The sequence below is a fragment of the Protopterus annectens genome, chromosome 2.part0 (assembly GCF_019279795.1).
Source record: "Protopterus annectens isolate FY-2018-M chromosome 2.part0, PAN1.0, whole genome shotgun sequence".
Classification (NCBI taxonomy): domain Eukaryota; kingdom Metazoa; phylum Chordata; order Ceratodontiformes; family Protopteridae; genus Protopterus; species Protopterus annectens.
In genome coordinates, this window is record NC_056728.1 from 886,063,635 (window position 1) to 886,087,426 (window position 23,792).

The 23,792-nt window shown below is 40.6% G+C and overlaps 1 protein-coding gene across 1 annotated transcript in view; it reads left to right on the forward strand.

The window, feature by feature from the left end:
- The window catches only part of GC (GC vitamin D binding protein), a 641,498-nt gene that overhangs the window by 220,849 nt on the left and 396,857 nt on the right, over positions 1 to 23,792 (forward strand). The window contains exon 5 of the mRNA XM_044061140.1: positions 3,261 to 3,393. Coding sequence (XP_043917075.1) covers positions 3,261 to 3,393 — 133 coding nt within the window. The remainder of the gene's footprint in view (positions 1 to 3,260; positions 3,394 to 23,792) is intronic.

Genomic DNA, 23,792 nt, shown 5'->3' on the forward strand with positions numbered 1-23,792 from the left:
TAATGTGCCTCGAGTCATGACCTGCTGTAGAGGTGCTCAGCTGCACTTATTATGCACCCGTTAGATTGGGTACTGTGATTTGCATTGTATTGTGATATTGTTGTGATATTGTTCCGTACTCTTAGCTGGTACTGTGAATCACAACCTCCCTGAGTGTGACCACTTGCAAACAGTGTTGTGCTGTTTAGTATACGAGTTGTCTATGATTCCCAGCCACTGTTCACTTTTATTTAATATTTATTGACATTTGATTATTGTATTAACTATTTTAGTTCGGTAGTTTCACAGTCTATACTTGGGTGAGTGAGGTGCTGCAGAAGAACACTGTTATTTTTTTCTAAATTTAATTGCAGCAGATTCTTGGAAGGTATTTTTTTGTTTGTTTGCTCTGTAAAACTGCAAAACAAACACATAAACACACAAAGACATACTTGGAGGCACTGATCAAAAATCTACCAAAACTACAGAGGCCTCCAAAGCAGACACCCAAGCAACTGCCACCTCAAGACATACAACACATAGTTCTCAAAGTCAGTGTGCTAAACAGTCACAGCCCTTAAGGCCAAACACAATGCCAGACACACTTGTTATAGGTGACTCCATAGTCAGACACACTGATGTCCCACTCACCAGACTGAACAAGGAAAAGATCAAAGTAAGCTGCCTGTCGGGCGCTAGAATCCACCACATAACACAAGCACTCAGGTCACTCCACAGCAAGTACAAGTATGACTCAGTCATTGTCCATGCCGGTGTGAACGACCTGAGACGTACCTCCCTGGACTACATGAAAGGAGACATAGAGGAGCTCTCAGATTATGTAGCCCAGGCCGGTATGACCCTGACCCTGAGCAGTATCCTACCCTCACCAAGAATGATGCCACAATACAGAGACAAAATGATCAGCTTTAATAATTGGCTTAATTACTGGTGTCATTCTAAGGGGATCCAATGTCTGTCTGCCTGGGATGACATGCTTGACAAGCCATGTATAGTCATACCCTTTGGGAAAAACAAGGTAACCCCTAATTACCACATAGGTGGTAATCCATTAAACACGGAAGAAGTTATCAGGGACCTGGGGACCCAAGTTGACAGTAACCTCTCTTTTGACACTCACATTGCCAAAGTGGTTAGGAAGACCTTCTACATTGCCCACCTGATCATGAAGGGATTCACGTCCAGATCAGGAGAGGTCATTGTACCCCTGTACTCTTCACTTATCAGACCAATGATTGAGTACAACGCCCCATTCGTAATGTACCTTACCCGACACCTGCAGCAGTTGGAAAGACCCCAAAAGTTCCTCACCAAAAGGATAAAGGGGCTCAAACATATGTCATACACTGCCCGACTGAAGAAACTCCAGCTCTATTCAGTCGCATACCATCTGGTCAGAGGTGATCTTTGCCTGACATACAAGGCCATGTCCAACCCGGAATTAATGGACATGCTCCACCTCAAAAAATCCAAATCCACCAGAGCCACGAGAGCAAGAGACTTAAACCTCAACACGGATATAAATAGGATGTGCTGGAGGGACAGATTCATCACCCAGAGACTCCCTACACTATGGAACAGAATCCCAGTCCATGTGAGGCAGAGCCCCTCACTGACTCTGTTCAAGAGAAATCTTGACGAGTGGATGGGAGATTGTAGGTTTACCCCGGGATTCATCTCTGTGTCACTGCTGGACAGAGGCACAGCAAACTAATGGGTATAGTATTCTCATCCTAAGGGGTGGTGAAAGCCACACACACTCTGGCTAGGCTTATAAATGCCTTAGGGCAGATAGCCTAGTATGAACCTATGAACCTATGAACCTATGAACCTATGAACCTGTAGTAGTCATGGAGGCTTTCTTCAGCCCAAGTCAGTTCTGAGTTCTGATTTATCTACTAGAATTTTTACATAAAACAGTTTTATTTATGTTATATTTTATATAAATCATACTTTTATGTAGCATCATAAAAATATTGATACCATCACTTAGTTTTGTCTAGAACAAAGAAAAGAGGCAATCTGCAGATATTTAGATATTTGGGTTACAATGTCTTTAGACATAATTTCAGTGATTGCACAGGTACTTATATACTGAGTTCAAATACAACATATTTAATTTTATATTAGCAAGGTAGCTTCATCTCAATCTGCTGGATCATTTTTTTGTTAAGTATACCTTATGCAAAACTAAAATAAAGACTCTATAGGTACCAAAAATACCCTGATCAGTGCTTTGACTCTGTGGGGAGATATACACATTTCACAAAAGCCTTGTGGGCCTCATGCTAAATATGTTTCTTTTTGTTTTTTGTCAGAGAAAATACTTGAGAGAACATTCATACCTTTCTACAGTTGAGAGAATATTGAGTTTGTGTAACTGTTGACCATGTATTAGTTACTGTCACGTTATATAGCTTAGATTCTATCTCATTTGCTATCTATTTTCCTTATTTTCTTTTTTTTTTACACTGCTAAGCAGACTGCAGTCACTCATTCCTTTTTTTTTTTTTTTTTTTTTTTTTACAGTTTTAGATGCAGGTCTTTGAATTTCAAATTTCAGACAATGTGATTGATACATATATGTATATATACACACACACACGCACATACAGATAGAGAGGGAGAAACTGAAAGACTGAGATCATCATTTTGCAGTTTATCAATGCTCAGTACATGAAAAAGTTATAGTGAAGTGCTAATTCATCAGAACCTACAGTTACTAGTGAAGAACAATGTACATTTCAATTTCTGTTGTGAATCACAGGCTGAAGAATGATTGTCATGTTGGGAAAATTGTTGCCAGTGTGCTTTCAGCCATTTGTATATTGTGTATTGAGATCAGGTGACAGAAGGAATTATTGTAATTGGTGTTTTTCCCAGTGTTGTGTGACGTCAGCATTAGTATGTCTATAGATATGGCAGTATGGGGGACTGCATGGGGCCCTTTTCCTCTCCAAAATCATTTTTACATTATATTTGTAAGGGTGTGAGAGAATGAAATGTAATCACTTCCTCTTGCTGTACAAGTTGTAAATCCTACTTATGAAACACACATGCACACACACACACACACACACACACACACACACACACACACACACACACACACACACACACTCACACACACTTTTGTTACACTGCATTTCTTACATTAGACTGTTATACTGCTTAATTTTGCTTGACTACATCTAAGTGGTTCTCCATAGCTACAAAATAAATGTATTTTTTTTTCTTTTTTGTTTTTTTTTTAATTTTAGAATTGCTTTTGAATTTTCAAGACGTTCTGCTGGTGCTCCAAGTGAAATAGTCCACAGTTCTTTAGCATCTTTCCTGAAGATGCTTTCTACTTGTTGTGGATCTCCTACAGCTAGCAAATGTTTTGCTGAACAGGTATGATTCACAATTCAGCAATTGTTTTGGCATTTCATTTTAAGATGATATTTACAGTGTAGCCTGTCTGTGCATGTTTGTGTATGTGGGTTTGGATCTGTGCGTGCGTGTGTGAATGTGTGTGTGTGTGTGTGTGTGTGTGTGTGTGTGTGTGTGTGTGTGTGTGTGTGTGTGTGTGCGTGTGTGTGTGTGTGTGTTTGTGTTCATAGGTAGGTACTAGGCTATCAGCCCCATGGCCTATATAAGCCTAGTCATAAAGATTCTCTGGCTTTAGCCACCCAAAAATTTATTTACCTGTGCCCCTGTCGAGCAGAGCCACAGAAGTGATCTCCGGGATAAATTTCCTATTTCCTATCCAGTTGTTCAGATTTTTCTTAAAAAGGTCCAATGAAGTGCTCTGTTTGACATGAATGGGCAGCTTGTTCCAGAGTATGGGAAGTCACTGGCACAGGAACCTATCCCCTCCAGCAAGTTCTGTTTATTGCGGTGACAAGGTTAAGGTCCCTGGAGCGTGTGGCCCAAAGGAATGGGATTTTGCTAAGTTTAGCATGTCCAACAGCTCTGGGTTTGATATGGCTTTGTATGTTAGTCAGAGATCGCCTCTGAGTAGGTGATATGCGACGGAGTAGAGCTGGAGTTTCTTAAGACGGTCTGCATAGGGCATCTGTTTGAGGCCGGTGATCCTCTTTGTGAGGTATTTCTGCAGTCTTTGCAGTTGTTGCAAATGTCTTGTGAGATACATCCCAAATGGGGCATTGTACTCTATAATAGGTCTAATGAGGGCTGAGTAGAGGGGGACAATGACCTCTTTTTTTTTCTGGATGAGAAATCTTTTGTGATGAGGTGTAGCACATAGAAGGACTTCCTGACCACTGTGGCTATGTGGTTATCAAAGGAGAGACTACTGTCTACCTGTGCTCCTAGGTCTCATATCACACTTTCGGTGTTGAGTGGACTACCACCTATGTGGTAGTTCATTGGCACAGGGTTTTTCCCAAAGGGGATGACTATGCATTTTTTGGCATTGAGCTTGAGGCTATGGCTTAGACACCAGGCATCTGTCTCATTGAGGCCCTTTTGTAGAATGTCCACATCCTTAGGGGATTCAATAATGGCTCCCAGTTTGCAATTGTCTGTGAACTTTGTTAGCCATAAGCCCTCTGTGTTGGCTTGGGCTTCAGAGAAGTAGATGCCAAGCAGGAGGGGACCCAGGACTGAACCCTGTGGTACTCCACTTGTCACTGGTCTGGAGAAGGATTTGGAATAGGCTACTTTCACAGTGTGAGTTCTGTCAGTGAGCCAGTTGGCCACCCATCATGTGACATAGGGTTTTATGCCCAGTTTCCTGAGTTTATGAATAATATCAGAGTGGGGGATAGTGCCAAAGGCCTTGGCGAGATCTAGGTAGGCTGTGTGAACTGCCTTACCCTCGTCCACCGCTTTAGTGACTGCTTCAAAGAAGTCAATCAGGTTTAGGAGACATGATGTACCTTTCACAAACCCAAACTGGGTGGGGTCCAGAGTTTGCAGGTTACCTATGTCTTTGTTTATCAGTTCCATGATGATAAGTTCCATGGTCTTGCAGATCAGACTCATCAGGCTGATGGGTCAGTAGTTTCCAGGGTCCGTGGTGGATCCCCCCTTGTGGAGTGGGATCACTGTAACTGTGTGCCATTCATTAAGCACAAAACCTGTAGTGAGGCTTTGATTGAACATGGTCCTTAGGTGGGGTGCCAGTTCAGTTTGTAGTGCATGCAGAACACAGCCTGGGATGTTGTCAGGTCCCATGGATGCTCTATTTTTGGCTTTGGCAAATGTGCTTTTCACCTGTGTGGCCATGATTACAGGGACGTGGCATTCATCTGGTATAGAGATGGGCTCTTTCGGTGGTGAGAGGAGGATGAAATTTGCACTGAACCTTTCTACCAGGATGTTGGCGATATCAGCTGGTTATGTATGTTTAGTGCTATTGTGCTGTAGCTCTGAGCAGATCTGAGTGTTGCCATTGAGATTCTTGACATAGCTATAGAATATCTTGTGGCTGTCTTTAGAATCAGTGGCAATTTTGTTTTCGTAACTAGCTTTGGAGGATTTTATGAGGGATCTCAGCTTCTTACTGAGGCTGACAAGGGAGTTTTTCCTATCTTGGGATTTTACTCTTTTTTGAAACAGTTTCTTCCTTCTGTTGTAGAGTTTGTTAATGGCAGGGGACCACCAGATTGGCTTCTTCTTTTTTGGAGGATAGCATCTTGGTTCTATTTGGGATGTCATGGTCCATGCACTCGTGTATGTGTTCATACAGTGCATTGATGTAGGATTCAGCAGTCGTACTTCTACTTTCCATCTGCATGGGTGTCGTGACGTTTGTCATTTCTGTCTTAAAAAGCATGAAGTTGGCTTTGGAGAAGTTTTTTACAGTGGTTTCCTGAATAGAGGGTGGGGCGGGATGTGGATGTCTAGGGTGATTAGCTTACGGTCAGATCTGAGTGACCAACAAGGGACTGACCTCTGGTGTGGAGCACTGATTACCCATGCTGGTAATGACCAGGTCTAGGATATTGCTGCCCCTGGTTGGGTTCTGGATCAGTTAATCCAAAGTGTTTGAATTTATGAATTCCAAAAATGCTGTGCAAATGTGTTGGTACATGAGTTTTTCCCCAGTTAATGGTGGGATAGTTGAAGTCTCCCAGTATGAGGGTGTTGGGTTGTACCTTAATATTTTCCAGTATGTTAAGAAAAGTGAAGTAGAAGTCTTGGGGCATGGTGGGGGATCTGTAGCAAGCTACAATTGGGATTGCAGTCTTGCCCAGTGTTAGTTGCACCTGGAGAATTTTGGATGGATTATGTTGGGCAATTAGCATGGAAGTGTGGATATCCTTGGTGAATACGGACATGCCTCTGCCTCTGGGTGTTTCAATCCAGGGTTTATAGCTAAAAGCTGTGGTAAGAATTGTAGCCTGGTATTGCAGGGGTGCTCTCTGGAGCCTTGAACCAGGTCTCTGTCACTGCTCAGATGTCGATGTTCTCCATTTTAAGGAGTGCCACGAGTGAGTGCATTTTGAGGATTAGACTTCTAGCATTGATTAGAATTACCCTCAGATTTTGCTTGTTTGTACCAGTTATGGTGGTAATGCTGTCATTTGAACCTTGCTTAAAAAAGGCACTATGGGGGTGCCAAGAGCCTTAGCCAGTATCCAAAACCCCAGAAGCGACAGGTGCAGGCCATCTCTGGCAAAGCATCCTGATCTGTCGATCATGTCGTCCCAGGCTGACAGATACTGTATCCCCTTAAAATGACACCAGACATTTAGCCAATTGTCTCAAGTCAATCATTTTGTCCTTGTACTGAGGTATCATTCTGGGTGATGGCCGGATGCTATTCAGGGCTAGAGTCTACCTGCCTGGGCTACAAGATCCGAGAGCTTCATGTCTCTTTTCATGCAGTCCAGGGAGGTACATCTCAGGTCATTCACTCCAACATGAACAATAACAGAGTCATATTTGTACTTGTTGCAGTGACCTGAGTGCCTGCGTTATGTGGCGGATCCTCGCACCCAACAGGCAGCTAACTGTAATCTTCTCCTTGTTTAGCCTGGTGAGTGGGACATCAGTGTGCCTGACTAAAGAATCACCCATGACTAGTGTAATGGGTACGTTGTTTTGCCTTAGGGGCTGAGATTGAGTGGCACATTTGTTTTGTGAGTTATGTGTCACTTGGGTTGTGTTGGGTGGTGTTGGTTGTTTGCCTTTTCAGCTTCAGAGGGCTCTGTTGTTTGGGCAGATTTATTTTAAGAACCTCCACAAATGTAGGTGTGTGTTTCATGTAGGTTTTGAAGGCTTATATGATGTGTGTGGTGTGGTGCGAGTGTTTACCTTCTCCTCCAGACTGACTAGTCCATTCTTGGCTGGAGAGAGCCTAGCTTCCAACTTGGCAATATAAGTGCATTTCTCACAGGTTGTAGTGTTAGGTGGTAGGAGGAGAGAGTTGTCTGTGTACATGAGGCAATAGCTACATTGCCTCAGGATGCCCAGATTCACCAAGAAAACAGGAGAAAACATTGGGAGCTGACCCTTGGACATGCCTGGATAGGTATTTATTTATTTAAGTGCTAACTGTTTTTTTTTTTTTTTTTACTTGGTAAGGAGAGTTAAGTGCTGTAGCAGTTTATGGTCTATCTAGTGCTTATAACAGTTTCTAAGTAAGTGCAGAGCTATGAGGAACAGGTTGATTGCTTAAAAACTGAACTGGCTAGTTCTAAGGGAAAACTTGAAGAGCAGACTTCCTGGTGCTAGTAATAGTTTAACCCTAGTTAAATGGCACTGTGCAATGTGCAAACCCGTGCAAACAAGGTTTTTTAAACAGAAATATGAAAGGGATAGAAATAGCCCAAAATGGACAATAAAACTACAGATTGTGAGCTGAAACCACTCCTCCAGTGACTCTCACTGATGAACAGGGTAGCTTCCATCTATCTTAGTAAGGTCTGGGCAACACAGAAACTACAAAACAGCCCAGTATTCAGCAAAATCTGAAAACAAGACTCTACAAGTTAAAGAAATGTGGGAAATGAGTGAAGAGATAGGATTTTCTTTTTTGTTTGTTTTTTTTTTTTTTGAAAATTTAAACAGATACAGTAATACAAACACTTTCAAGCCAGAAAAATGGCTACTGCACTTGAGTGTGTAGCCCACAACTGCTAAACAATTGAAAAACACTTAAAAATGATCAGTTAAAGTGCAAACAGTAACAGAACTCAAGAAACAGTTCAAATAAGTTGCAAAGTTAATAAAAAATGCTCAAAATAGTGTGGTTAGCGAAAATAAGCAATAAAAAGCAAAACAGAGGTACTTAATCCACTCAAAGTCTTTCTTTTCTCTCTGCTTCTGGAGAACTCTGTAGGACACCCAGACAGTATCTTGCTGAAGTAATACAAGTGCAAAAACTGCGCAAACACGGGTTTTTAAACAGAGAGATGAAAGGGATAGAAATTGCCCAAAATGGCCAAGAAAACTACAGATTCTGAGCTGAGACCACTCCTCCAGCAACAGATAGGCTATTTAAAGCTCACCACTCTCACTGATGAACAGAGAAGCTTCCTTCTACCTTAGTAAGGTCTGGGCAACACAGAAGCTACAAAACAGCCCAGAATTCAACAAACTCTGAAAACCAGACTCTACTAGTTATAGAAAGGTGGGGAACGAGTAAAGCGACAGGACATTTTTTTTAAATTAAAACAGATACAGTAATACAAACACTTTCAAGGCAAAAAAATGGCTATCGCACTTGAGTGTGTAGCCCTCAACAGCTAAACGATTGAAATACACTTAAAAATGTCAATAAAGTGCAAACAGTATCAGAATTCAAAAAACAGTTCAAATAAGTTGCAAAGTTAATAAAAAATGCTCAAAACAGTGTGGTTAGCTAAAATAAGCAATAAAATGCAAAACAGAGATACTTAATTCACTCAAGGTCTCTCTTTTCTCTCTCAGCTGATGTAGAACTCTGCAGGACACCCAGGCAGGATCTTGCTGAAGTAATATCTTTTGCCTTGGGCAATAACATACACGTGTGTGTGTGTGTGTGTGTGTGTGTGTGTGTGTGTGTGTGTGTGTGTGTGTGTGTGTGTGTGTGTGTGTGTGTGTGTGTGTGTGTGTGTGTGTGTGCGTGTGTGCGTGTGTGTGTGTGTGTGCGTGTGTGTGTGTGTGTGTGTGTGTGTGTGTGTGTGTGTGTGTGTGTGGGTTTGGGTGTGTGTGTCTGTGTGCATGTATGCATGTGTGTGTGGGGGGTGCAAAAGATAAACAATAAGCAGTATACATGCACGTTGTGCAGTAGTCAGTAATGTACTAATCTTTGTCGGTGGTTCAGCAGGTAACACGCTTGCCCCTTTAATATCAGGAAGGCTAGAATACTATGGCAGTTAATGCTTGGATTCATATTATAATAGTGACACTACAGTGCATCATAGGGGGAGGACTGTAGTCATGAGATATCGCCCTGTATACGAGACATTAAACTAAGGTATAAACTGCCTGGGAAAGTGGCAGTATACATGGATTTTAAATATCCTATTTCACTTACTTTTAAGATTAGTGCTTCTGATAATAACAACTTGAATGTCTAGAACAGAAAGAATCATGATAAACATATTACTGGTATTTTTTGCTGCCAAGCTGTACTAATGAATACCAAGTAGTTTATTAAAAAATGCAGCATATTTCTGCATGCACATTTCCAACAGACTGGTAATACTTTGCTTTCTCCTTCTGTCCAACAAAGCCTGTCTCTTGAGCTCTGTAAAACTATTCCAACCATTCAGAAACTATCACTTGTACTGTAATTGTTTAGCTAATCTTTCTGTTCCTGGGAATATCCACATACCTTAGCTTTTAGGATTTAGTCTATTCTACAGTTTCTCTGATTTCACTTACTTGCAATATGTACCCCCACACACCCACACTGAGCATGAGTTATGAGTTAGAATGCCATGTTTCAGTTGTTGTTAAAGTTTCCTGACTAATTCTTTGGAGCTGTGCCACATTGTCAGATGAGCAAATGAGTGTGAAGTCATCTGCATACTGTACTAGGAATGTCTGTTGTATGGATATGTGGAAGGTGTTGGTGAGATTGATAAAGAGGAGGGAACCAAGGACAGAGCCTTGTGGTACACCGGTGGTGACTGGGAGGTATGGAGAGAGGGTGGAGTGACATTTTATTGGCTGATAGTTTTTGGGTAGGTAGCTTTTAACCCATAGAAGGGTGGGCTGAGAGAAATCTAATGTGGACCTTCGAAGCAGAAATTTGCTATGAAAAAATGTGTTGAAGGCTTTAGACGAGTCTAGAAATAAGGAGAAGATGTATGCTATCTCTAGCGTTATTGACAGTAACTATATATGTTACAAGTTCAGTGGGAAGGACAGAAGCCAAGTTGTGTGGGGGACAGGAGTTCTTCCTGCATGAGATAGTTTATCAATTATTTTTTAATACATTTTTCAAATATTTTGGAGAGAGAGATAAGATTGCTATATGTCCAAAGTTAGTAATTCCTGTTAAATTTCCACTTTTGTGCAAAGAAATAATGTGTGACATTTTCCAGAGAGGGCATGTGGGATTGTTGGACTGACCTTTTTGTAAGGATTGATACAAGATAAGCAAAGCTATTTGCTGCTATTTCAAGGTATTTGCTCAGAAGGTCATCAGCTGATGTAGAGCATGGTTTGAATTTATTTAAGAGTCGTTTTATATAGGATGTGGGCACAGGTTTGAAGGTGAAAGTGGATATGCTAATACATGGCTGCTGGGCAGGGTTAGGATTAAACTTTGTGGAGACCATGCTTACAGATATTGTACTATCTATGAAATAAGAGTTGAATTGTATTGTGGCTTAAAGTGATGCGTTATTGGGAGAGGGATTAGGGTTGAATTTATGGTCGGGATGCAATATTTTTTTAATGGCTGTCCAGAATTGTTTAGGGGTATGTTTACTATTATTCTGAAAGTTATTATAGTATAGTTTCTTGTCTTCATTAATTTGCTTTTAAGTACAATTGCAAAGCATGCTGAAGTTTTTAACATATTGTCTGCCATACTTTCCATGTCTTTTCTCTATCCTGCATTAGCATTTTACTCTTTTTGGATAGACAAATTGCATTGTTTTCATCTCTTCCTTCTATGAGGCTATTTAGGATATTCAGGGAAATTGAACTCAATTCATTTACAACATCTTCTAAGGGGATGATTTTTATGAAGCTCGATAAGTTAGTAATGTGAGCATTGTTTTACAAACATGCTGTTTAAATAGATGTGTGAGATGTCTGGCTGTGGAAGATGATCACTACAACAGTCAGGCATTGTACATGAGATGGTTTATTTGCTAGGGTCCAATACTGGGATCTGGTCTAATAGGAAATTTAATGTCTTGCTATAATGTGTGGGGCTAATAATTAGTTGTGTGAAACCAAACAAGTTCATGGTAGATGTAGGGGGGGTTAGAGATTATGTTCAACCAATTGACATTCACATCATCTAGTAGTAGTATCTCTTGTGGAATTGTTTTGGATATCCAGTATAGGATGTTTTCCAGAATAGCTGCATTGTCACCAGAAGGGATATAAACAACAAAAATATGTATTTGTTTATAGTTGTTTAATTTCAGGAAAGTTATAAGAAGTTCTGCAGAGTTGAATTGTGATATTGATTTGTTGAAAGGAGAAATGTTATAGTGGCTAGAAAATGTTAAAGAAATACCACCACCATTCCTCTTTGTATGATCATTATGAACGGTATTATAGCTGGGTGGTGTAATTTTGGAGTCAGCTATGCTGCATTTAAGCCAAGTTTCAGTCACAGTAAGAATATCAGGCTTATGGTTGGGTAATACAGGCATGTAGTTCAGTAATTTTATTTCTTATACTTCTAACATTTATGGCAGCAAAAGTTAGATTACTGGGGTTAGGGAATGACCATTGAATCGTTAGAGTAGTGTGTGGCAAAGAATGTTGATGTTCACTGTGACTAACATATACAGTATAAATCACTTGACAAAAGAAAGGACAGTGGCCAACTCATTACGTGGGCCTTAGAGTGTAAGGACAATTCTATCGGGTGGGGGGATGTTAAAAACTAATTTCCATCACAGGCAGGCATGGATTTGACTAGATGATGTTAATGCACAGCAAGGATCTTCAAGTTACATTTGCTTACATGTTGCAAAGACAAAATTCTGACTGAAAAAGTTGTGAGTTGGCCCTTGTGGCAGAGCTTCAGCAGAATCTGGGTCAAGTTGGTGATGTGGGAAAGATGTATGCTTTACTAAAATACCTGTATCACTTTCAAGATGTAACTACCAATACTCAAAGAAAATACTGTTTAATAACTGGCTGAGTATACTCCCAACTGAAAATGACGTAAAAGAAGTCAAAACTTGGGGCAACTTTAATGGAAAGGGTGATCTTTTTGGTCAGAATGAATTTCATTTAAACTACAAGGGTGGACAATTATTAACAAAATAGCTTAATGACGTTGCAAATTATTGTTTAGATTTCAATAATTATACTGTAAATGTTCAAGAAGGATACATGAACATAGAAATAGAGATTCATAGATTAATAGGTGGCTACTAGGCTATAGGACCAGAATCCATTTTAAGCCTAGCCAAGCTTTACCCAAATTTACCAAAATACTGCTGATGTGTCAATGCCCCAAGGAATTTTACGAGTGATGATATAGGTGGGACACATCAAGTTTTTCACAGGCTGTCCCTGTCTGTTATGCAAATATATGCCAAACCAGGAGTAACTTTGCCATTTCCCATCCATTGGTCCAAGTTACATTTGAATATGGTTAGGAATGAGCTTTGCTTCACATGGATGGGAAGCCTGTTCCAGAGAAGGGGTAATCTTTGAGACAAATACCTGCCTTTCCAATGTGTCCTGTTTATATCACAGAGGAGATTAGGTCCTTAGAACAAGTATTTCTGGTGGTTTTTGTTTTATGGACATGCAATAAGTCCATCAGTGTGGGATCAGAAGATGCCTTGTAGGCTAGGAATAAATTGCCATGCAGCAGACTGTAGGAGACCAAGCACAGGGATCGGATTTTGAAATAGTCCATATAAGACTTGTTGTTTACTCCCTCTGTTCTTTTTGTGAAGAACCTCTGTAATCCCTCTCAAGCTGTTTCAAGTGCTTGGTCAGATATGTGCCAAAGGGTGTATGGTAATTAATGACTGCTTTGATGAGAACCATTTACAGTAGAACAATGACCTCATTGGATCTGGATGCAATGCTGTTACTTACAAGTTGTGCAACATAGAATGATTTCCTCACCACAGTAGACATGTGGTGGACAAAGGTGAGATTACTATCAAAATAAATTCCCATATTCCTGATCACCGAGTTTACTTTTAGAGGTATATTATCAATGTCATAATTTCCTGGGATGGCCGTATTTCCAAAGGGTACTATTATGCATTTTTTTCACACTGAGTTTCAGTCCATGGCTCTGATACCAGTTGTTTTTCTTCATCAGGCCTTCTATATGGGCATCTGTGTCTTTTGGGGATTCAATGTCCATGCCTCGTTTGCAGTCCTCTGCAAAGTTGGTCAGCCTGAGGCCCTTGACATTTGCCTTGACTTCAGACAAGTAGATGCAAAAAGGGTAGGCCTCATCACCAATTCCTTTGGGACAACACTAGTAGCTAGACTCTTCATGGAGGTAGATTCTCTTATCTTAACTTCTCATGACCTATCACTGAGCCACCTGGCTATCTGTCAGGTGACATTTAGATTTATGCCTCCTTTTGTAAGTTTATGTACAATGCCTGAGGGAAGTATTGCATTGAACACATTAGCCAGGATGAGGTAGACAGTAGATACTGTTTTACCCTCATCCATAACTTTAGTGACATCTCAAAGCAGTCCACCAGATTAAGTAGGCATGACCTTGCCTTTGGCAAAACCAAGTTGAGTAGGGTCCAGTGTCTGAAGGTTTCCAATGTCATTGTTTATTAGATCCATGGTAATTCTTCCCATGGTCTTTCATATAAGCCTAGTCAAACTTGTGGGTCTGTAGTTACCTGAGTCTATTGAAGGCCCCTCCCTGTTTTGTAGATGGATAATTCATTGGAGTCCTCTATTTGTTTGGCACAGAGCCTTTCTGGAGGCTATGATTAAATAGAGATTCTAGCTGGCTTGACAGGTCATGTTTCATACAATATAGAAAATAAGCATGATGTCTCATTATGGGATATTATCAGGACCCCTTCAAGCAGTATTCTTGGCATTAGAGAAAAATTACCTGGGTGGGTGGGGGGGTGACTGGGATGCTGGGGATATGAAACTGGAGCTACATTTATCAGCCAGAAAATGTTCTTTATCATATAGATCCATATAGGTGATTCCATTCACTATTAATTTGATATGGAACATTGTTGTTTGTTGCCTTTAAGGTTGCAGACATAATTGAAGAAAGCCTTATAGTTGTCCTTAGCAAGTTTGGCTTTGGTGTTCTGAATTGCTTGTTCAGACTGGCAAGGTTTTTTTTTTTTTTACCTCGCTGGCAATGCCATTCCTATCCTGAACATATTTTTTGTACAACCTATTTATCCTGGGATTGCACAATTGTGGCTCATTTCTGGAGACTGTCCTATATTTATTTTTGGTAGGTAAAGCTGTCTATATGCAGCAATTTATGTAATTATTGAGGTTTTCAGTAAGCAATTCACCACAGGCAGCCGTGAGTTTTCAGGGTTGGGGGTCTTGGGATTTTGCTAGACTGTCATTTAGTAGGAGGTAGCTAGCCTTGGATATTTTTTTTGACATTTTCTGACATTGGCAGAGGTCCCAGTATTAATATTTATTTATAAAGAGACAGCTTAATGGTCTGACCTGAGCAATGAGGATGTTACACTAGGGGGAGTTCAACATTCCCCCATGTATGTAAAGACCAGGTCAAGGATACTTGCTCCACTGGTGGGCATGCAGACTAATTGTTCCAGGGTGTTTTTGTTAATGAGGTCCAGCAATCCCTGGGCCTGCATGTATGAGGTTGTGCATGATTCCCATTTAATACTGGGGTAGCTATATTTACCCTGAATATTGTATTGGGTTGAAAGGGGAGTGTCTCCAGTTCATTCAGGTATATGGTATGGGCTTCCTGGGTCAAGGAGGGATCTATAACTTGCAAGGATATGGTATGGGACTTTACTTATGCTAAGTTGGATGTGGAGAAGCTCAAGAGTGCTATACTGCTTGACCAGCCTTAATGTGTGCTTGTGTCTGATATGAATTGAGATTACTCCATCTTTAGATTCTACATGTGCAATAGCTGGTCTAGATGTGTGGAAGTCATTATACTCTTGCACTGCTGTGGTGCTCTCTGTGGCTGTCAGCTAACATCTATATTCTCCAGGAGGATGAGAGCTTGCAGAAAGTGGAGTGTCTTGTTTTAGACACTGGGCACTGAGTAGTAACACCTTTACATTATTCTGAGTTGGTTTAGTTATGTTGGTAAGTTTATAATGATGGCACTCCCTAAAAAAGGTGTTATGGGGTCGACAAGGTTTTAGCTAATATTTGAAAATCTGGGGGGTGCAGGCCATCCCTAGCAAAGCAGCAAGGTCTATTTACCATACCCTCCTAGGGAGACAAATATTGCATGCCTTTGGAGGGACACCATAAACTAAGCCTAGTATATGGTCTGTTATCTTCAGATGGTACTGTGCCATCATCTTTGGAGAAGATAGAATGCTGCTCAGTGTTAGGCTCATGATGGCCAGGGCTGCACAGTCCAATAACTCTTATCATGTCTCCTGTCATAAGAAGATAAATCTCAGGTCATTTACTCCCACAAGGACAATGACTGAGTCATACTGGTACTTGTGCAATGACCTGATTGCATGCATGATCAGGTGGATCCTGACCCCTCACAGGCAGCTGACAGTAACTCTGTCTCCTTGTTCATCCTGGTGTAATATTTATTGCACAATAAGATCTCTAATGATGAATATTTTGTGTTGTGTTTTGTTGTGTGGTGGTTTACCTTACAGGTTATGATGATGCTTGATGGGTCTTGGTATGTGGTGTCTTATCACAGTACTCTAGAGGATGCTGACAGTACTTGTTTTGTGTGATACATCTCAGAAGCCTTTGAGGTTTTTAAGTTTACATTTAAGAACTTCAGCAGATGTAGATGTTTGTGTCTGGGCCATACTATGTGAAATTGGTCTAATGTGTGTGTGTGTGTGTTACTGACAACCTATTTGCTGTTGTTTTCATGAGAGCCTTGCCTCCAGTGACTGTGTAACTACATATCTCATGTAATGGATCATTTTGGTTTAGAATTAGGTGGTTGTCAGCATGCATGAGACAATTGCTACATTGCCTCAGGATGCTCAAATCCACTAAGCTGGCTGCAGCAATAGTAGGAAAGTTCAAATCCACAGTTATACGTCCTTAATTTGTGCCTTATTACTTGTGGAAGTAACTAGAGTGGTTATTGGCTCACTACTAGTCTGTTATTGTACTTGCAGGACTGTGTTTCTTGGCTCAAAAGTCAGTTGTTATTTTTTTTAACTAGGTACTGTTGGGATTTCCTGACATATCCTTTTATAGGAAAATGTTTAATTCAAAGTATTTGTGAATATACAGACAGAGTTTCAAGCCAACCTACAAAGAATTAAGGGTCAATTTCATCATTTTCAATTGAATTTAAATTTGATAAAACTTATTTAGAAAAAAAGACAGTATAATGATCTTAAAACTATAGATCTTTGTTAGGTAAAACAAAGCTCAACATGTTTTGTAAAAACTGAAAAACGAAATCTGACATATGTAAAGTGAAAGTACATTATGAAATGAAACTAAAAGTAAGGATTTCTATGATGATGTTAATAAGGTACAAAATAAGATAGGACTTGTTGGCTCTTTATTTGAAAATACTGTAATTATTAGTGACAGTAGGGAAATTGCTAATGGGCTCAGTATGTAGTTTCTGAACTGGTGTCCTCAGGATCAAGATCAAGAATTCATACTACATAACTTGAAAAGGTAATTGTTTATGTCATGTCATATCAGAAGATATGACTTTAAGTTCCTTAAAGAAAATAAGGCAAAGTAGTAGTATTTTTGCTAATGCATAACTGATAACTCCATGACTAGCTTTACAAGCCTCCTGGCACTTTCATTAATTATATCACTTGATGCATTATTGAACACTGAAACCATACCTAAAATTTGAAAATTAACTCAGGTTGTCCCAGTCATATCTCTTAACCTCCTAGAGCAAGAAATCTGGACAAATCCATAAATAAAAGTTGGACAAAGGTCCAAAAATAGGGACAATTTGTAAATATCGCTCTTACAAACTCAAAGTTGATAGAATAACAGGTTTTGCATTAGCATGGATTTTCTGAAAGTTATGAAGTCTGAAACTCAAATATATGTCATGATTTTCTAACTTCAGTCTTTAATTATTTGCCATTAATTTGCAAATAACCACAATTTTATGAAAACTGGGCCAAAATATGAAGCAAAAATCTGGATATTCTGTGAAAATCTGTTCAGTTGAGAGGTCTGAGTACATATGAGTGGTAAATATGATTTAGTGTCTAATTATAAGTTTAACATTGCTATTTACTAAAGCATTTGAAAGAGGAACAATCATGATATTAATGATAGATAAACTGGAAAATAGTATGAATATCAGTCAACATGGTTTCACAAAAGGTAAATCAGCCTTTACTAGTTAAATTCTCCTTACATTTTATAAACCAGTAAGGGCCTTAATGAGGATATTGGATATAATTGATGTCTTTATTGATGTATCCAAGCCAATTGATAGTATGCCACATGGTATAATAATTCAAGGTGTACGTAAGCTACATATGCACAGCTTTATAATTGAATGGGTTAAACAGTGGGTAATGGAAAATCACACTGTGTTAAAGTCCAAGGGCAATTTTCTAACAGGTTTACTGTTATATCAGGTGTTATCCAGAAACAAATATTACTTAACTTTGCATTTTCTACCTGCACAAAAATTCAAAATACTGGTTTCCTTATATGCTGATTATACAAAACTTTGTACTGTTATCACATCTGAAAATTATTTATTTAGTGACATTTGATTACTGAGAAAGTCCAAGTGGGTAGAAGCCCCTTTTCAATGGACACCTAAGGAGAAAAGCTCCAAATTATTACAAAACATTTTAAAAACAACAAATTTCAAAAATAAAACAAAAACATATGCAGTTTAAATAATTATAATAAGTTAGACATAATATAAAAACACTGGTTAAGAATCATTACAAGGTAGATGACAATCATTAAATATTTAGAAAACTTTTAGACAGCTTGTCTGGAGAAAGACTAGAAGTTAATTACTACTTCTGCACTTCAGTTTATTTGGAGTTTGTTTTATCAGTACTGTTTCTGTTTCTTATTTTAGATTGGATTGTAAAAAAATGCTTATGTTACATCAGACTAGCTTTTAATTGTTAGCTAGGGTCATTACTAATCATGAGTTTGTCATTCATGATTTATGATTCTTTGTGCCTTTTATGGATATATTGGTCTTCCATAGTTTAAAGCTGTTAGTGAAAAATTGATCTGATGAAGTCCAGTGGGTGGACAAAAGTGCTTATTATGAATTAAAGCTGAGTTATTCCAGTGACTAAATTTTTCCCAGGATTCACAAATGGCCGGTTTCCATGCAGGAACAGTGTAGGGGCTACTGCATGGAAAATAGGCGCTGACTGATCCAAGAAAGTGCAGTTTTCACATGCATGAGTGGCCCTACACTGTTCCGGCACAGAAAGCCATGCATGATACAAATCACCTCATTTGCTGGTAAAAAACATGCAGATGAGGTGATTTTGCAATCCACGAAGCTGGCCGGACTCTGTGCAGGAACAGTGTCAGAGCAGAAATGTAGTCAGTTGGCAATTGAATACATTTCTGCATCTGAGCAAATGGAGGCAGGACAGCTCATGGAAAGCATGTATTACAGTCAAACACACATGCCAATGGCCAAATATAAGGTCATTGGCATTAATAAATGTTTATTTTTTCAAAAAATATAACTTTTTTTTTGGCCGATCATTGCCGTTTAAGCTTAGGCCAGTGCCACGCAAACGGGATTGTGCCGAAAATAAAAAAAGAATGAGAAAAATCAATTTTAAGATAATTTTGCATTTTGTCATTATAGGCAATGGCATACAGAAAGTAAATAATACGAGGGAGCACTGGTTGTCAAGGGGAAAAGGTCCATCTAAGTACAGTAACTAAAGACTTACACACTGGGATATGCAAATGAGGGGAGTTATACTGAATCACAGATTTCCTCAAAGTATCAGCTTGTACCTAACCGTGTAGGTGCAACAATACAACAGTGCAAGTATAAGTGCTGAATTACTTCATAATGGGGTATGTCATGCTTGCTGTAAACTCATAGGAGCTCTGTGGCCCGTGTTTGCCCTTAGCTGAGCACAGCTAAGGAAGGGGGTGTGTCTGAGACTATTGTCTTATACCATGAAATGCAGTACGTGTTCATATCCAGGGAAGGCCATTTATGCTTAAAAGTGCTTACATTATCTAAACGGGTGCGCGCGGTATGCAGCGGGCCTAAAAAAAAAAAAAAAAAAAAAAAAAAAACACAGGAAATAGCAGAAGTGTTCACATTTGAGCTCTGGGTATGCGTGGCACACCTCAGGGCTTAAATAGGGAGGAATTGGGAAGGGGAAACAGCAGTAGGAAGGCAATCAAGGACAACTAGCATAGCTGGCAGGTGGAATGTACCAGAATCAGCCAATTACATATGCAGCAGCCCAGCACACTAATATAAACTATGCAAACACCCTACAGACTGTTTTTCCCACAGACTCTACACCACCGGTGTACACAGATGGGGGATTTTTAACTGGCAAAAATAACTAAATATGTTAGAGGCCGCTGCTGCTTTACTCCATCAATGTGTGCTAGAGACTGAGGGTGGTGAGGAGGAGAATGTGACAACCGACCCACAGTGAAGAAGAGGAGAAGAGTGTACAGACTCAGGGTAACCTACCAGGGCCTACATGAGTTGGAGATAGTAGAGCACTATAGGGTGGAAAGGAACATTCTACAGCAAATCGTTGAGCTGTGCTGACCATGCCTTACACACAGAACTAATAGAGGGAACCCATCCCAGTGGATACCAAGGTATGTCTAGGCTTAAGAATACTAGCCACAGGTACCTTCCACAGTCCAACTGGGGATATCATGGGGGTCTCACAGGCATCAGTATCCAGGGTACTCCACCAGTTCCTAGATGCCATGACACAACATGCCAATGAGCACATATATTTCCCCACTGCCTGTGAGGCACTGACCACACATATGCGTCTCTTCCACCATATAGCAGAATACTCTGAGGTAGTTGGTGCTATAGACTGCATGCACATCCAAATCAAAGCACCACCCGGTGAGCGGGGCAGGGTCTACATAAACTGCAAGGGCTTCCCCTCCATCAACTGCCAGGTCATGTGTGATGCCCATGGCATTATCATGAATGTGTGTGCAGGCAGCCCTGGAAGCTATCACGACTCTCACATCTGACATTGTGTACAGCTGTATCATGCATTTGCCAGGGGGGACATCTCATATGGCCATCTAGTGGGGGATGCTGGCTATGCACTGGAGCCGTGGCTGATGACACCCATCAGAAATGCACACACACCAGGACAATAACAACATAATAAGTCACATGCACAAACCAGGATCATTGTAGAGCATGTGCTTGGGATACTCAAGTCACAGTTCTGCTGCCTTGACATATCTGGTGGAGCCTTGCAGTACTCTCCAGCTACATGTACACAAATGTTCATAGTATATGCCATGCTACACAATCTGATCCTGCAGAAACAGCTGCAGCAGAAACAGCATGGGGGAGGGCCACACCCCCCCCACCATTGCCAGTGCCAGCACAGGCACAGAGGAACTTGGAGGAGGAATATCCTGAGCCTGCTCCTCAAGGCAGAAGGAGGTGTGCACAGTATGCCCAGGCCTTGGCAATGAGGCAACAAATAGCACACACACTGACACTGTAGGGACCCAGGGACTGATACATCTCTCTGACTTGCACATACAGTAAAAGGGATGACGAACATGACACTAACTGACCTTTACCATGTAGAGGGTGTGTACTAGGTGCATCCAACATAGTCAGCCCTCCAGCACTGTCCTCAATACAGGTCCAGCAACAAGATAAGTCACACTTCCTATCAATTACTGAATGGAATAGTATGTTCTCATACTTGTATGTATGATGTGGATGCAAGCATGCAAGGGAACTGGGAGGCTGAATGGGAGAGCAGCAGACAGCTATATGGGACAGCAGGAAATTCATAACAAATACTGATATCAGCATACTAGGCAGCACTACACAAGGTGACAACCCCCCCCCCCACTGTAGTACATGTCATGGCCCAAAGAACTGTGGGTGTCAATAGGTCACAAACATGGATGTTGATGAGGGTCACATATCCACCACCAGCCGCACCCTGCAGGACAGGTGTAGACTACCATGAAGAAAGGCTAGACTAAGGCCCCCAAATGATGGCAATGGTGAACAACCCCCCCACCATTCCTACATAGACATACTACAACAGGTCTGGCAGCTACATTCCAGTTCTGAAGGGTAAGAAGTCTGAAACTGAAATATATGCCATTAAGATCTAACATGTATACTCTACTGATATGCCTCCTGTCTGCATGATAGGTCACAATACAATATGAAATGGAAGCCAACAGAGTAACTGAAATACTAGTAGAGTCATATAAAATGTTGAAGTCTGCAGGTGTGCACGCCCCCCACAATCCCATGTAGAAATGCAATAACAGATGGCCTGCAGCACTCTCAAATGGCCTATAGTCCTCTGGCAAAGGAAGTTTGCTAGGTGTAGCTATAGCACACAAAACCCTGAACTGGAGTCTGACCCTCCCTGGAATGGATGTATATACTCAATATAGAAGGTCATACTGGGGCATGCTCCTACACTTAGAGAAATGAAGCCCATGTCTCACAATACAGTGGACTACATATATTGGTTATTCGCAGCTGTCTGTCCACACACACCAAACTGTACACCATTGATACTTCACACACACACATTGGATAGGAATACACACACATATTGAAGGCCAACATAATATAACATGTCAAACATACACACAGAGAGATGTGGGGAAGAAAAAGACAGACAATGACAAAGAGAATCCCATTATGAGGCCTGTCCCACCCACTGCACATCCCATTGGCCTATATCACATGATGTGCTGATGTCATTCACTGTAGAAATACCTTTGGTTAGCCCTCAGCCCATAGTCTCAGTGGTGCTTGTGATAACTGTGTAACACTACAGTGCAAATAGGTATCCATGTAGCAGTTGTAATCTCAGTCCTGTCAAATGTAAAGTTGTGTGTGAATGTGTATGTGTGTTTCTAGATGAATGTGGTTGAGGCTATTTGCACTCACTAAATCTCCCATACCCCTCCTTCAGCACTGCTGCCAATGTCACTCACTCACCTTCAAAGATACCTTTGGACAGCTCCCCACACTTATAACTTCTGTGGTGCTTGTGATACTGCATAATGCTATAGTGTAGCAAACTAGTTAAGTAGGACTGCCAATCCTGATCCTGGCAACTGTGTAAATGTGAGTGTTTGTGTGAGAGAGTGTGTGTGTATCCTTGTGCAGACCTGATTTTGTGGACATTCACACTTACAACACTTCCCTTACCCCTCCTTTAGCACTGCTGCTGATGTGACTCACCTTCAAAGATACCTTTGGACAGCTCTCCAACATATAAGCTTTGTGGTGCTTGCAATAACTGTGTAGTACTATAGTGTATCAAGCTAGTTAAGTAGGAGTTCTTATCCTGATCCTGGCAATTGTGTGAGGAAAGTGTGTGTATCCTTGAAGAGACCTGATTTTTGTGGTCATTCACACTTGCAACACTTCCCTTACCCCTCCTTTAGCACTCCTGCTGATGTCACTCACCTTCAAATATACCTTTGAACAGCTCTCCAACATGTAAGCTCCATGGCACACCTGATAAATGCAGAACAATGTAGTAGCAATAAGTACATAGGTATGGGTTTGAATCTCATCTCTGGCAAGTGTGTGTGTGTGCATCTGTCTACATATGTATGTCTGTACCTCAAAGAGTTTGGCCCCAGTTACACCCAGTACACATTTCATTGCCTGACTTTAGCAGTCCTGTAGATATCATCAAACTTAGAAGTACCTGTTGGCAATCTTAAGCCATGTAAGGTCAGTGGTGCATGTGGTAAATGTGTAACCATAATGGTCCAAAAAGATAGTTAGATAGAGATTTGAACCTCACCCCTGGCATATGTAAATCTGTGTCTAGGGTAAAATATTTTTTGTGAATCTCTCACTCATTACATCACCCAATGCCAGTATTTATAAGGGTTGGTGATGTTCCTCACCTTAGAAGTACCTTGGGACAACATCCATTCCATAAGCTCTGTGGCATGTGATAAGTGTGGTACAGTGTAGTAGCAATAACTACATAGGTATGGACTTGAATCTCAACCCTAGCAAGTGTTTGTATGTGTGTGCATTTAGAAATCTCAGTGCCTGACTTTAGCAGTCTTGCAGATATCATCCACATTAGAAGTACATGTTGGCAACCCTAAACCATGTAAGGTTAGTGCTGCATGTGGTAAATGTGTAACATAATGGTCCGAAAACTTAGTTAGATAGAGGTCTGAACCTCATCCCTGGCAAATGTGTGTGTAGGGTAAAATGTTTTTTGGAATCTCCCACCCACTACATCACCCAATGCCATTATTTGCAAGGGCTGGTGATATTCCTCACCTTAAAAGTACCTTGGGACAAC